Source organism: Pyrus communis, chromosome 15 (genome assembly GCF_041283825.1).
Source record: "Pyrus communis isolate YQ-2024b chromosome 15, ASM4128382v1, whole genome shotgun sequence".
Taxonomy (NCBI): domain Eukaryota; kingdom Viridiplantae; phylum Streptophyta; class Magnoliopsida; order Rosales; family Rosaceae; genus Pyrus; species Pyrus communis.
In genome coordinates, this window is record NC_142579.1 from 20463293 (window position 1) to 20475568 (window position 12276).

Below are 12276 nucleotides of genomic sequence, written 5' to 3' on the forward strand. Positions count from 1 at the left end.
GTTTACATACTTACGTAGTATGTTTTAAGGAAACTATACTTGTTTTACAGCAAGGGGTTAGTATATTCGAAAATAAAGGTTTTTCCACTACACTACACTTTATGGCTTCGTCACCCTCCAGGTGTTGGCCAGCACAACTCGATTCGGAGTCCAAGTGGACTTTCCGGATCGGGGTGTGTCAAATATTGTATAAAAAAATTGAGTTAGTATATGTTTTAATATTTCTTCAATTATATATAAATCAAAATAAAGCATGCATTATTTTTCTAGTAGCCCTATAAAATTTTCCAACATATATAATTTATGCATCTGTTCCCTCCCTCCATCCATGATACTCGTTCCTCCCTGCACAAATGGCGGGTTTCTGTTATTTGAACCAACACTGCATCACAGAAAACCAAAACAAATAACAAGCCAATATTACTTTTTGCAAGTTGTTCATTGATGCCTAAATTGTTCTGAGAGGGATAACAACAAAATAATGAAGAAGGAGGTGGTGGTGATGGCAACAGTGACAGCAACAGCCACAGTGGTAGTGGCAGCAGTTTTACTGAGACAGTGGAAGAGGAAGAAGCAGCGTCAATGGAGAGGAACACAAAAAATACTACGCAAATTTGCAAGGGACTGCTCCACTCCGGTGCCAAAGCTTTGGCAGGTCTCAAATGCCTTGGTGTCTGACATGAAAGCTTGCCTTGCTTCCAGTGGAACCATTACAACTCTCAACATGCTTGTTTCCTACGTTTCTCCCCTCCCCACCGGGTAGGCTACATCCTCGATTGCTCACTTGGGCTTTAGTACTATTATTTCGGCGATGTGGGTTAGGCAGGGCAGTGTGTTCGCTCATTTGCATCATCGAGTTGGAATCCCCCTACTCAGTATAGGATAGTCCAGAATTTATAATAGAATATCGCGTTGAAGAAAAAGAAAATAATACTACTATTTTCTCTTAAAATATTGATTTGAGATGTGTTTTGGTGTGGTGGCAGAGATGAGGAAGGATTTTATTATGGCGTAAATTTAAGGGGAACAAACTTCTTGATCTTGTGTGCCAGACTTGGAGGGAAGAACAACCCCATTTCAGATTTACATAGGGAGGAGATTCCCATTCCCTCCAATCTCATGGCTGCTACTTCAAAGGTGCATATGGATAATTAAATTTTTGGAGTAGATTCAGCTTCAAGGATGATTTGTTTTTTCTTTCTTCTTTTGGGGGAAATGAATCCTCTACTTCTGTTATTAGTGCTTATATTGCGCTTATGTTCAAAACGGCGTAGTCATTTTAATTATCAGGTTAAAAGTTCTGGACTAGAACTTTAAGAAGTGACTAGAAGATCATATTAGGCACCAATGAGATTTCTCCCAATAGACGTGGCACGAGTGAAATATTCCCAATAATTACCGGATCCAGATTACTTCGAGGCATGAAACAAAATACCTTTATATAAGCATAATGTCAGCAGCAAATATATGCAGATGATGTGAACAAATAATTTTTTTTAATTTAAATTAGAGCATGCATTGTCACAATTTTTTTCATTTACTCATTAAAAACTTGAGTTTGATCAACTTGTGTTTCATCGACTTAAGTGAAATGATGAATATGATGTATATGTTTTTCTAATTAAACAGGAATTATTTGATTTTATTGCTGTGGAGCTAGGAAAGTTTGTTTCGGAACATCCCAATACGTTAGCAAAGGAGCTGAGCAAACTTGGTTGTATAGTGTCATGTCCGGTCGAACAATCTGTTGTCTCCGATGGAACGGCTATCAAATGGAAGAGTTTCTCAGCTGATAGCAAAGTTAGATTATATTTACTCCTTTTTCTTGGTATTTTACACGCAATGCTGCAGTAAATTAACTGCCTAAGTTTGAGATTTGGGAAGCATTATTTTTTCCAATATATCATTGTAAATGCACCAATTTTAACCATTTTCTTTTTTTGTACAATACTACATTGAGATCAGGTTGGAAGGAAGTTGGTGAGTGACTTCAACAAAGCTCTGGAGGAACATGGAGTGAAATTGCGGGTTTACGCAATGGTATGCAACTCCCGTGGTTTATGCTACTCCAACATGTAACTTGATTTCACTACGACAAAAAACAATTCCTTGCAATTGATTCAGCTATCTTCTTGAGCAGGTTGATGATACCGTAGGAAATTTGGCAGGAAGTAGATACTACAACAGAGAAAGTGTGGCTGCGGTTACTCTAGCAATGGGCACGGATGCTGCTTATGTAGAGCCTGCAAATGCAGCTCTCCAGTGGCATGGTCCATCGCCTAAATTAGGCGACATGGTTAGCGTCTGGAATTTTTTAATTATACAGTACGTGAACAGCGCAGTTAATATCTGCTTAGTTTTGCAGGTAATTAGCACACAGTGGGGAGGTTTCAGTTCTCCTCATCTTCCAATAACCATCTTTGATACTTGTTTAGATGCTGAAAGCCCAAATCCTGGATGCCGGGTAAGGCAAACCTTGTACTACAAGTCTCCAATCTTTCAAAATGCATATCTTTTCTGCTTTTGCTTCTAATCCAGTTTTGCCTCAGAGATTTGAGAAGCTGATTTCGGGAATGTATCTGGGAGAGATTGTGAGAAGAGTATTACTGAAGATGGCACAGGAAACAGCAGTGTTTGGGGACACAGTGCCTTCGAAACTCTTGACTCCTTACCAATTGAGGTACACAAAAGTCCTAATGTGAATGCACAATTGCTGTTAGCTGCATCACCTTCTAGTCTTGTGGTTTGAATTTTGGAAATCTTGGATGATTGGATCTCATTGAATCATTCAGCTGCTAATAGTATTTTACTTACCATTTCATCTAGTTCACCTGATATGGCTGCCATGCATCAAGATACATCAGAGGATCACAAAATTGTTGGAGAAAAACTGAAGAAAGTTTTTGGGGTAAGGTTTCAGCCAGTGAAGTAATAAAACAGTACCTGAAGTAGTTTTCAATCTTAATGATGCACAAAATAGTTAAATACTTTAACTCTTTTGCTCCATGACTACCAGATCACTAGTACTTCTCCAAGGGCGAGGGAGGTAGTTTCGGAGGTTTGTGACATCGTTGCAGAACGTGGAGCCCGTCTTTCTGGAGCTGGCATTCTTGGGATAATTAAGAAGCTTGGGAGAATTGAAAACAAGAAAAGTGTAGTTACCGTGGAAGGTGGGCTTTACGAGCACTATAGAGTCTTCAGAAATTATCTCAACAGCAGTGTGTGGGAAATGCTTGGGAATGATCTTTCAGACAATGTTGTTATTGAACATTCTCATGGTGGTTCAGGAACTGGAGCCCTATTTCTTGCTGCATCTCAAATGCAAATGCAGAATGACGATCCTGACCCTGATCCTGAACCTCGTCATCATGATGATGAACCTGATATTGATGATGCCCATCCTGATAATGACGATCATGATCATGAGCATGGTAATGACGTTCGTGATCCTAATCTGAACTGAAATTCTTGCCACTTTTCTTTTTAGCATTACAACCAAACTTTTTTGTCACATTTTTTTATTTTCCCTTTCATATTGTTTCGGATTCGCGGAACTAGCTCTACAATCACTTCCGGAGAACCTATAAAAGATGCTTTTAAGATACATTGAACATTTGTTCATGTTCAAATATGGTTATAAGATAGTAGTTTTTGTAACATCAATGTGACTTGCAGAACAAGTTAGTTGGATATATGCTTTAGATTTTACTTGTTTTTATGAAACATTCAAGACTTTATCGTCTAGAAATTTTATGTAAACTTTCTAGGTATGAGCACTTGAATTAAATATGGTAAAATACTAAAAATATATATGACAATATTTGGGAATATCTTGTATATTCATTAATCTCCAAAGTGGAGTATATATAGGAGTTATAATTGGTATTACATATGCATTTCATCAATCTGTGACAATAGACTACTATTTATACTTTAACTAATATATAAATATATAACTCGCAACACTCCCCCTCAAGTTGGAGTAAAGATGTCACGAATGCCCAACTCGTCAAGCGAGTTGGAAAACACACTATTAGACACAACCTTAGTATGCACATCAGCAAGTTGATCTTGAGATCATACAAACGAAAAATTAATAATTCCAGCATCCAATTTTTCCTTGATGAAATGTCGATCAATCTCCACATGTTTTGTTCAATCATGTTGCACTGGATTATGAGCAATCACAATAGCAACCTTGTTATCACAAAGAAGTTTCATAGCACCCTTGGGTTTAAATCCAAAATCTCTCAACAATTTTTTCAACCACAACAACTCACATACACCATTAGACATACCGCAAAACTCAACTTCAACACTTGACCTAGCCACCACTTTTTGTTTCTTGCTTCTCCAAGTAACTAGATTACCATCCACAAAAGTAAAGTATCCAGATGTAGATCGCCGATTAGTGACAAAACCAACCCTATCTTCATCTATATACCCTTCTACATTCAAATGATCATTCTTGGAGAAAACCAAGCCTCTGCCATGAGCCATCTTCAAGTACCTCAAAATACTGATTACTTCATCCATATGAGCTTCATGAGGTGAGTGCATAAACTGACTTACCACACCAACTGCATAAGCAATGTCAGGGCGAGTGTGAGACAAATAAATTAATCCCCCCACAAGCTTCTAATGTCGTTCTTTATCAGTAGGAACTTGATCCGAAAATAAGCCTAGATGATGATTCTGCTCAATCGGAGTATCAACATATTTGCAATCTAACTTATCTGTTTCAGCTAATAAAGCAAGAACATACTTTCGTTGAGACAAAAAAAAATACCATGCTTTGATCGTGCAACCACGATTCCAAGAAAATACTTCAATTCACTCAATTTTTTCATCTCAAATTCAGTAGCTAGGTACTTTTAAAGGCGTTGTACCTCATCTTGATCATCACCAGTCACAACATAAAAAATCAATGCAGTTAGCTTACCATTTCGTCGTTTTAGAAACAAAGTATGATCTGAATCACTCTAAAAATACCCAAACTTCTTCATTAAACTTGTAAACCTCCCAAACCACACTCTAGGAGATTGTTTCAAACCATACAAAGCTTGTCGCAATCTGTTTCAAACCATACAAAGCCTTTCGCAATCTGCATACAACACCTTTTTCAAGAGATATACTGATACTAAGTGGGAGATCCATATAAACTTCCTCCTTAAGATCACCATGAAGGAAATCATTTAACATCAAACTGCAATAAGGACCAATCCTGGTTTGCTGCTAAGGACAGAAGAACACAAACAATGTTAAGTTTGGCAACACGAGCAAAAGTCTCCTGATAGTCCACACCATAGGTTTGAGTATAATCCTTAGCAACTAATCTGGCTTTATACCAGTCAATAAAACCATCTGCTTTATGCTTAATAGTGAACACCCATCTACATCCAACAACTTTCTTCCCATTTGGCAATAGAACCAAATCCCAAGTGGAATTCTTTTCCAAAGCTTCCATCTCAACATTTATGGCATAACCCATTTAGGGTCAGACAAAATATCCTGCGATTTTGTTGGAACCAATACTCTAGATAGTTGACATATGTAAGATGCATATGGTTTGGACAAGCGATGAGTAGACACATAGTTGTTGATAAGATACTTGGATTTAGCATGTGTATCAAGCTCATATTGTACTTTAGGTTTTCCACGATTAACTCGTGGAGGCAACTGATAAGTTGAAGAATTATTAGAATTTACCTCATGTGTGTCACCATCTTGTACCAAACCATTAGAAGAATTGTCACTAGACGAACCACCAACAGGCAACTCGTTAGTCATACCAGCAGCAGGTAACCCGTCAAACATACCAACAACAGGTAACTCGTTGGGCACATCCAACGGGTCATCAGTAGAAATAGTCTCGGGAATGACAATTGATCGATCGCCATTATAGCCGACTAGTCAGTATCATGCAGCATAATAAGTTTTGTCCCCAACTCTGCTTGTAACACATCATCCATACCATATCTTCGAATATGCACTTTAATCCTCCCTCCCTCTCCCCCTAAAGTGGAGAGTTGGAAGAGGGCTTCAAAAAATACATAACTTCCTTGTGGAATGTGACATCCATGGTAATATAAGTTTTCTGAGTCGAAGGATGATAACACTTATAGCCTTTCTGATTGTTAGAATATCCAATAAATACACATCGGAGAGCACATGCATCAAGTTTACTCCATTGATGAAAGCAAACTGCTCTGATGCCAAGTTGAATTAAACACGATAAAACACCAAAAATATATATGACAATACTTGAGAATTTCTTGTATATTCATTAATCTCCAAAGTGGAGTATATATAGGAGTTACAATTGGTATTATATATGCACTTTGTCAATGTGGAACAACAGACTAGAATTTACACTTTAACTAATATATAAATATATAACTCACAACATGAGCTTCATGCAAAATACAGATTTCTCCTTGTACCAATAGAAAAAAACAATTTTTGCAGAACACATAAAATACCAAGAGCGAAATGGTAATTTGTAGTTTGCAGAATTCTCAACCACCTCAACCCCCCACCCCCCAAAACAAAGGCTTGTGAAAAATGATAATGCAAGAGAAGACAAGAAAAAATGGAAAGTGACTGATGCAAAACTGAGATGAAATTATAAGAATCTTGTGAGCCTGTTATTTTTGTCAATTAGGTCAAGAAAAAATTGAAGTGTCCTGTTCAAAGAGGCAACTGAAGGAATTGTGTCATTTTGTAATGGAAGCTCAAGCTCAAGCTCCTCCTACACATGAAGACAGGCATACAAACAAACAATTGCCTCTCAAAAACCTGATTTGTTGGGTGCCAACCTAATCCATTTCTAATGGGTCCAATTCTATTTTTTGTATTCTCCTTAAAACTATCTTCAGAGCTGACCTGGCGAATGCAGGGGTGCACCTGTACAGGCTCCCGCTTTTGAAGGGCCCCAAAATTTTTGAACTTAAATATGTATTATAAAAGTACTGTATTTTATATACTATATAATGAATTTGTATTTAGTTCTGAATTAAATTTATAAATTATAATTGAAAGAATAACTGAATATTAATTTGTAGCTTTAATTCATGATATATATATATATATATATATATATATATATATATATATTTGTTTTTTTCATCTTTTAAATTTTCGAACAAGGCCGTGACTATGTTCACAAGTGGAAGCCCATGCCAGTTGAGCCTAAAGTTGGAAGCGGTTATTATGTACCACCAATAGCTCAAAAAATGCCACCCATCTCGGTTTTTCACAGGCGATAATTTTCTTTATACTAGTGTGAGTTGTGAGGAGGGAATTCGAATTCAGGTGTATAGGGAGACAACCGTTCTTGAGAGTTTAATGAGTATATTTCCATTAAATAAAAATGCTTTTGAAGTCCTTATTGTTGTAGTACACATAATTAAGCAATTAAAAATTCCATGCAATCAGATTATAATCATTCCATATCAACTAATCAAATATGAGTCTAGGGAAACTAATTTTTTTTTAAACCAAATGATATGTCATCTATAAGAAATAAGCACGTTAATCGATACTTAATTAATAATCCAATCATCTACAACCACATCATTTAATTTGCAAATTTGGTTTAAAAACTTTGGTTTACCAAACATTACTCATCAAATATGTACGTCCAACGGCTTGCTTCTTCTCATTAACAAATTGAAATCATATAATTGCATTTTGTTTCCAGAAACTCTCTCCACTAAATGTCCATATCATTGCATGCAATCTGTGATAGCCCGTCCCAGATTTTTCGTACCGTAGGGGTAAGATGACGGTTTTGCCCCTAGTGTTTTGTTTCGTTGCATGGTCATTTTGGAGTTTTGGTGGGCTGATTTTGGACCACACACATACCCATACACTTTCATCCTCATGTTCTTCCTGTCCCGAGTCTCTCTCTCTCTCTCTCTCTCTCTCTTTTCTTCTGCTTGTGTACAGACAAGACTAAAACACTCGAAAACGTGGTAGATCGAGGAAGAAAACTATACATTTGTGCTCGTGAGGTTCTTAGGAGTTCAACCATACCCTAAGAACCTTGGTGAGGTCAAACCCGAGGGGTTCATTTCGGAGTATTGTTCATGCACACGTAAAATCATGTGTTTTTGGGAATTTCAGGCTTGTATGAAGCTTGCTGAGGTCCTTAGGAAGCTCAAGGTGGTTCATTTGAAGGTTTTGAACGTCGGGATCGTGAGTTGCAGGTTTGGCCGATTTTGGTGGAGTTTTTCCGGCGAGATTCCATTGGTTTTAGTGCTTGAAAGTGGTAAGGATTTGTTCCTCTAGTTGTAAGCTTCATTTTGGTACCAATTTCGTGAAATTTGGGTGAAAAACGAGTGAGATATTAAGTTTAGAAAACTTCCCGGTTTTCCGACGACGGTGACGGCGCCAGAGGTTGGCCGGAGAAGACGACGGAATATTTCGTTAGTTTTGACAGAATATTCCTAACGGCGTTAACTGACGCCGTCAGTGTGCCAGGCACGTGCCTGCGCGTGGGCGGCGCGTGTGGCCGTGCCTTGGCCTGCGCGTGGGGGCGCGTGTGGCGTCGAAAAATTATTTTAAAAATATGGGGATGTTCGTGAGGTTGAGTAAATCACGTTGGTGTATTCACACACCCCATTTGAGCATTGTATGTGAAGTTATTACCTAGTTTGGGTTATGTGCTTTAAATTAGCGTTTTTATAATTGTTTCGCATATAGGTGAGACCTATCCCGAGGACGAGAGCAGTCACTCGAGGCAAGGGGGTTACGACCCTTCTACATACTAGTGAGTGGGCTTTTGGTTTTCCGTATATACTTATATACTTGTGATTTTCCCAGAAAATGAAATGAAATGTTTATATGTTTTAAATGCCATGCTTTGCGTTTGCCTAATTAATTATGCATTAGTAGTTGCATATATATATATATATGTTTGGTGCTGCGGACGCACAGGTAAGTGCCAGGTAAGTTATGGTTTATGTTTATGTTTAGTAGTGAATTGAGGTGCATAGAGAGCTCATAACATGCACCCCCGGTGTTAGTGCTCCCGCACAGAGTATGGCACAGTCCTTCACGTGATGTTCACATCCCGCACCACACGCTCATCTTAGATCCATGTTAGGTGCATAGTTCTGTCGTATAGATCACTATAGGTGATTCCGACTCGTAGATGACTCGTGATTATTCGCCCAGTCTTCACTTGATCGTAGCACTTAAGCGTATTTATTTACACCCAGTCCTGTCATACAGACCACTTTAGGTGGTTCCGACTCGTGTGCAGGTATAGTTAGTGAGTTGGGGATTTGAGCTCTAGATTCCGCCATACAGGTCACGTTAGGTGACTCCGGCTGACAGATTATCTAGCATTGATTGACATTACCTGAGTACTTGCATTTTGTTTAGAGGCATTCGACATGGCATATTTCTGAGCATGTTTTATATATATGTGTATATTCTATTTTCTGGGAAACTATACAGGTTTTACAGCGAAGGGTTAGAACTTGTGTTATTGAAATGATTTTGAAAAGCTTTGTTTTTGCCCACTCACGCTTTCTATTTTGCACCCCTCCAGGTTCTAGTTTGGATAGCTCTATTGGTGGCTGTCGAGGGATTCACGGCATATCTGACAGATTATCACCAGAGTAGGATCACCTCTTGGTGTGTTTATTTAGTGTTTGTTCCCCTGGACTGCTCTAGGTCTTCCATGCTCTGAATATTATTTTTCACACTTACGCTTGCACTTGTATGTTATCTACTTAGTGTATAGCTTGGTTTTTATTTATTCGTACTTTTATTATTATTCTTGGCTTCCGCACTGTGCACATGGTTACATCACCTTCACGTGACGACCAGCATACCCTGACTTTGGTCGGGGTGTGTCACAATTCCATACTTTTTTTTAGAGGAAAAAATAAATAAATAAACAGGGTGACACTGATGAGAAAATACCTTGTAGCTTTGTCAATATATTGAGGAAAACACCAAGGGAAGTTTGATTCCAAATAGAAACATATAACATAATCTTTAGGCCAAATCAGATTAATAGCCACGCGATAATAGAGTATTCGGAAAATTGCCTCTTGGTTAACAAAAAAAAAAAAAAAAAATTAAAAATTAACCCTTATGGTGAGATCCGTTAGGATTCAAGTTCAAAATTGAACGGTCTCTTATATTAATAGATTGCACGTGATCTCACATGTGATGCTACAATTGTCATTTCATCATCCTTTCAATTTTAGGTTGAGTTAGCATTATGGTTGGGCAACTATAGTAACTCTCGTCACTAGTATTTCAGCTCAACCTCCTCTTCTAGGTGATCTCTTTATTTCTCTCCTTTCTATCTCTTCCTCATCTATATACTTGTAACAACATATACATCAGTTGAATAAATGAAGAGCAAGACTTCTGAAAATATTTTTTATCTGAAACATCTCTGTTGATGCAAATTTATGCCGTCTCTAGCTTTGACGAAAATGCACCTGCAAAACAATCAATACCTTTGATCAAAGACCTAAGCCTCACGCGCCCACAAGTTGGGGAGGGGAGGTTAGGCCAATGGATCTCCGATGCCTAAGTTAGTTTCTTTGAGGAGAGTAAAGTGTTTAGGGCTTTTTAGGGTAGTAAAAGTTTACTAAAATTTGGTAGAATAAGGGGTATATATAGGAGGGGAGGGCCGGTCATAGTGTTAGGGTTTTGCCTTACCCATAGCGGGAAATATTTTCACGATATTAAATAGGAAATAATATTTTGAGATAATGGAGTAATTATCCCTAATTGAATTAAATAGGGATTACTTGAATAGAGTCAATCTTCAATTGGGAATGTATTAAACATAGGATTTGGGTAATTAATCCTTATCTTTAATGCTTGTATTTTTCCTTCCCAAGGGCAGGCGAGCTGGGTAGTTGTATTCAGCTGTTGGGACCTACAGGGGTGTGAATTGCGCGTGAGAGTATCTGAGGAACCTACCCATTTATTGAGGGAAATCTTGTATTTCTTTGGCAAAAGTCCACGTGTCGCCTTTAGGATTTTTGGGATTATTTTAGGCTCCACAAATGCCCCCACACCTGCTGGGTTGCACGCAAGAAAAAGGCAGTAGGTGTAGAAATCCCCCTCCCCTAGCTTTCTTATTCTCTTGCCCTTGCAAAGAGTCGTCTCTTGTTGTTATTCTTCTTCTCCGTGTTGCACCAATGTAAGAAAATTTTGAATTTTCTTCTCCATGATTTTTGGGGGTCTTAGGTCTTGAAAAATTGGCTTGGCAGAGGCCGAGGATATGTGAAAGGTGATCGGCTCGACTCGGCTTTGGTCGAGGTGGTCGGTGCGTTAGGGCGCTGGGGCGCTAGGCTGGGCGAGTCGTGCAGCTCCAACCTATTTGGGTTAAGCTTGGCATGGGCCAAGCATGGAGGAGTAGGCACATGCCTACTATAGTGGGTGGAAGGGAAAGAGAGACTGGGATGGGCCATGTATTCTCTTGTTAGCATGTTGGGCCGAGAAGCCTTGGGCCCTTTGTGGTGTGTTGGGCGCATGAATGAAAGAGAGCCGGGTCTGGGCTATGGGGCCTGCCTTGCTGCTCTTGCAGTTTGGCCCCGTGCTGAATGAGAGAAAGAGTAAGGGTCAGGCCATAGGGCCTGCGCAGGGGCTCTAGGCTACTTCAAGGATGCACATGTCAAGATCAATTCCGATGAACTGTTTCAGGATTTTCTTAAGATGTACAAGCATGCGATTTTGTCTGGGGTTTGCGTCAAGCGGGTGCAGGATGATAGCGGCCATGAACCGTGCGGCGAAGGTGCCATTACTAAGAAAAGGGTTATCAAATTCCATCCGTATTACTTTGTGCTGGGATTTTTTACTTTTCCCATGCCACATCTTTTCTAGGAGGTGAACTGCTCAATGAAATGCGCGCCTACTTAGTGCCAGGCCTGGCAATTCCTGACACGACCCAATAACCCGATACAACACGACATGAAATTAACAAGTGTTCGGGTCGACACGATAATGAATCGAGTCGTTATCAGGTAACCTGATAAGCACCTGCTAAGATAACGGATTGGTTCGAGCATACACGACATGATAAGGAGAATATTAATTTAATAATTTTGTAACCCTTAAAAAAATACTATAATAATTATATATATTAATTTAACAATTTTATACCCCTAAAAACTATAATAATTATATGTACAAAATAAATAGATTTAAATCTACTTAACAGATACACACACATACACACACCATTAAACTTGATGGGATACGAATTATACGAAACTAATTTCAACGATCCAACCGTCA

The 12276-nt window shown here is 38.7% G+C and overlaps 1 protein-coding gene across 1 annotated transcript; it reads left to right on the plus strand.

Annotated features, from left to right (window-relative positions):
- The first annotated feature begins 481 nt into the window (after window positions 1-481).
- LOC137724518 (putative hexokinase-like 2 protein) lies at window positions 482-3602 on the plus strand. Its single transcript, XM_088686914.1, has 9 exons — window positions 482-759; window positions 987-1137; window positions 1630-1800; window positions 1966-2040; window positions 2141-2296; window positions 2366-2464; window positions 2550-2680; window positions 2827-2908; window positions 3017-3602. Exons 1-9 carry the CDS (start codon window positions 482-484, stop codon window positions 3461-3463), a joined length of 1590 nt encoding a protein of 529 aa, XP_088543040.1. The 3' UTR covers window positions 3464-3602.
- Window positions 3603-12276: the final 8674 nt, after the last annotated feature.

Bases quoted from the DNA above. Each gene is read 5' to 3' on its own strand.
- LOC137724518 (XM_088686914.1), top strand. From the start codon at position 482: ATGAAGAAGGAGGTGGTGGTGATGGCAACAGTGACAGCAACAGCCACA. The intron at 2,297-2,365 runs GTTAGCGTCTGG...TTAGTTTTGCAG, and splicing joins CGCCTAAATTAGGCGACATG to GTAATTAGCACACAGTGGGG. The intron at 2,465-2,549 runs GTAAGGCAAACC...GTTTTGCCTCAG, and splicing joins GCCCAAATCCTGGATGCCGG to AGATTTGAGAAGCTGATTTC.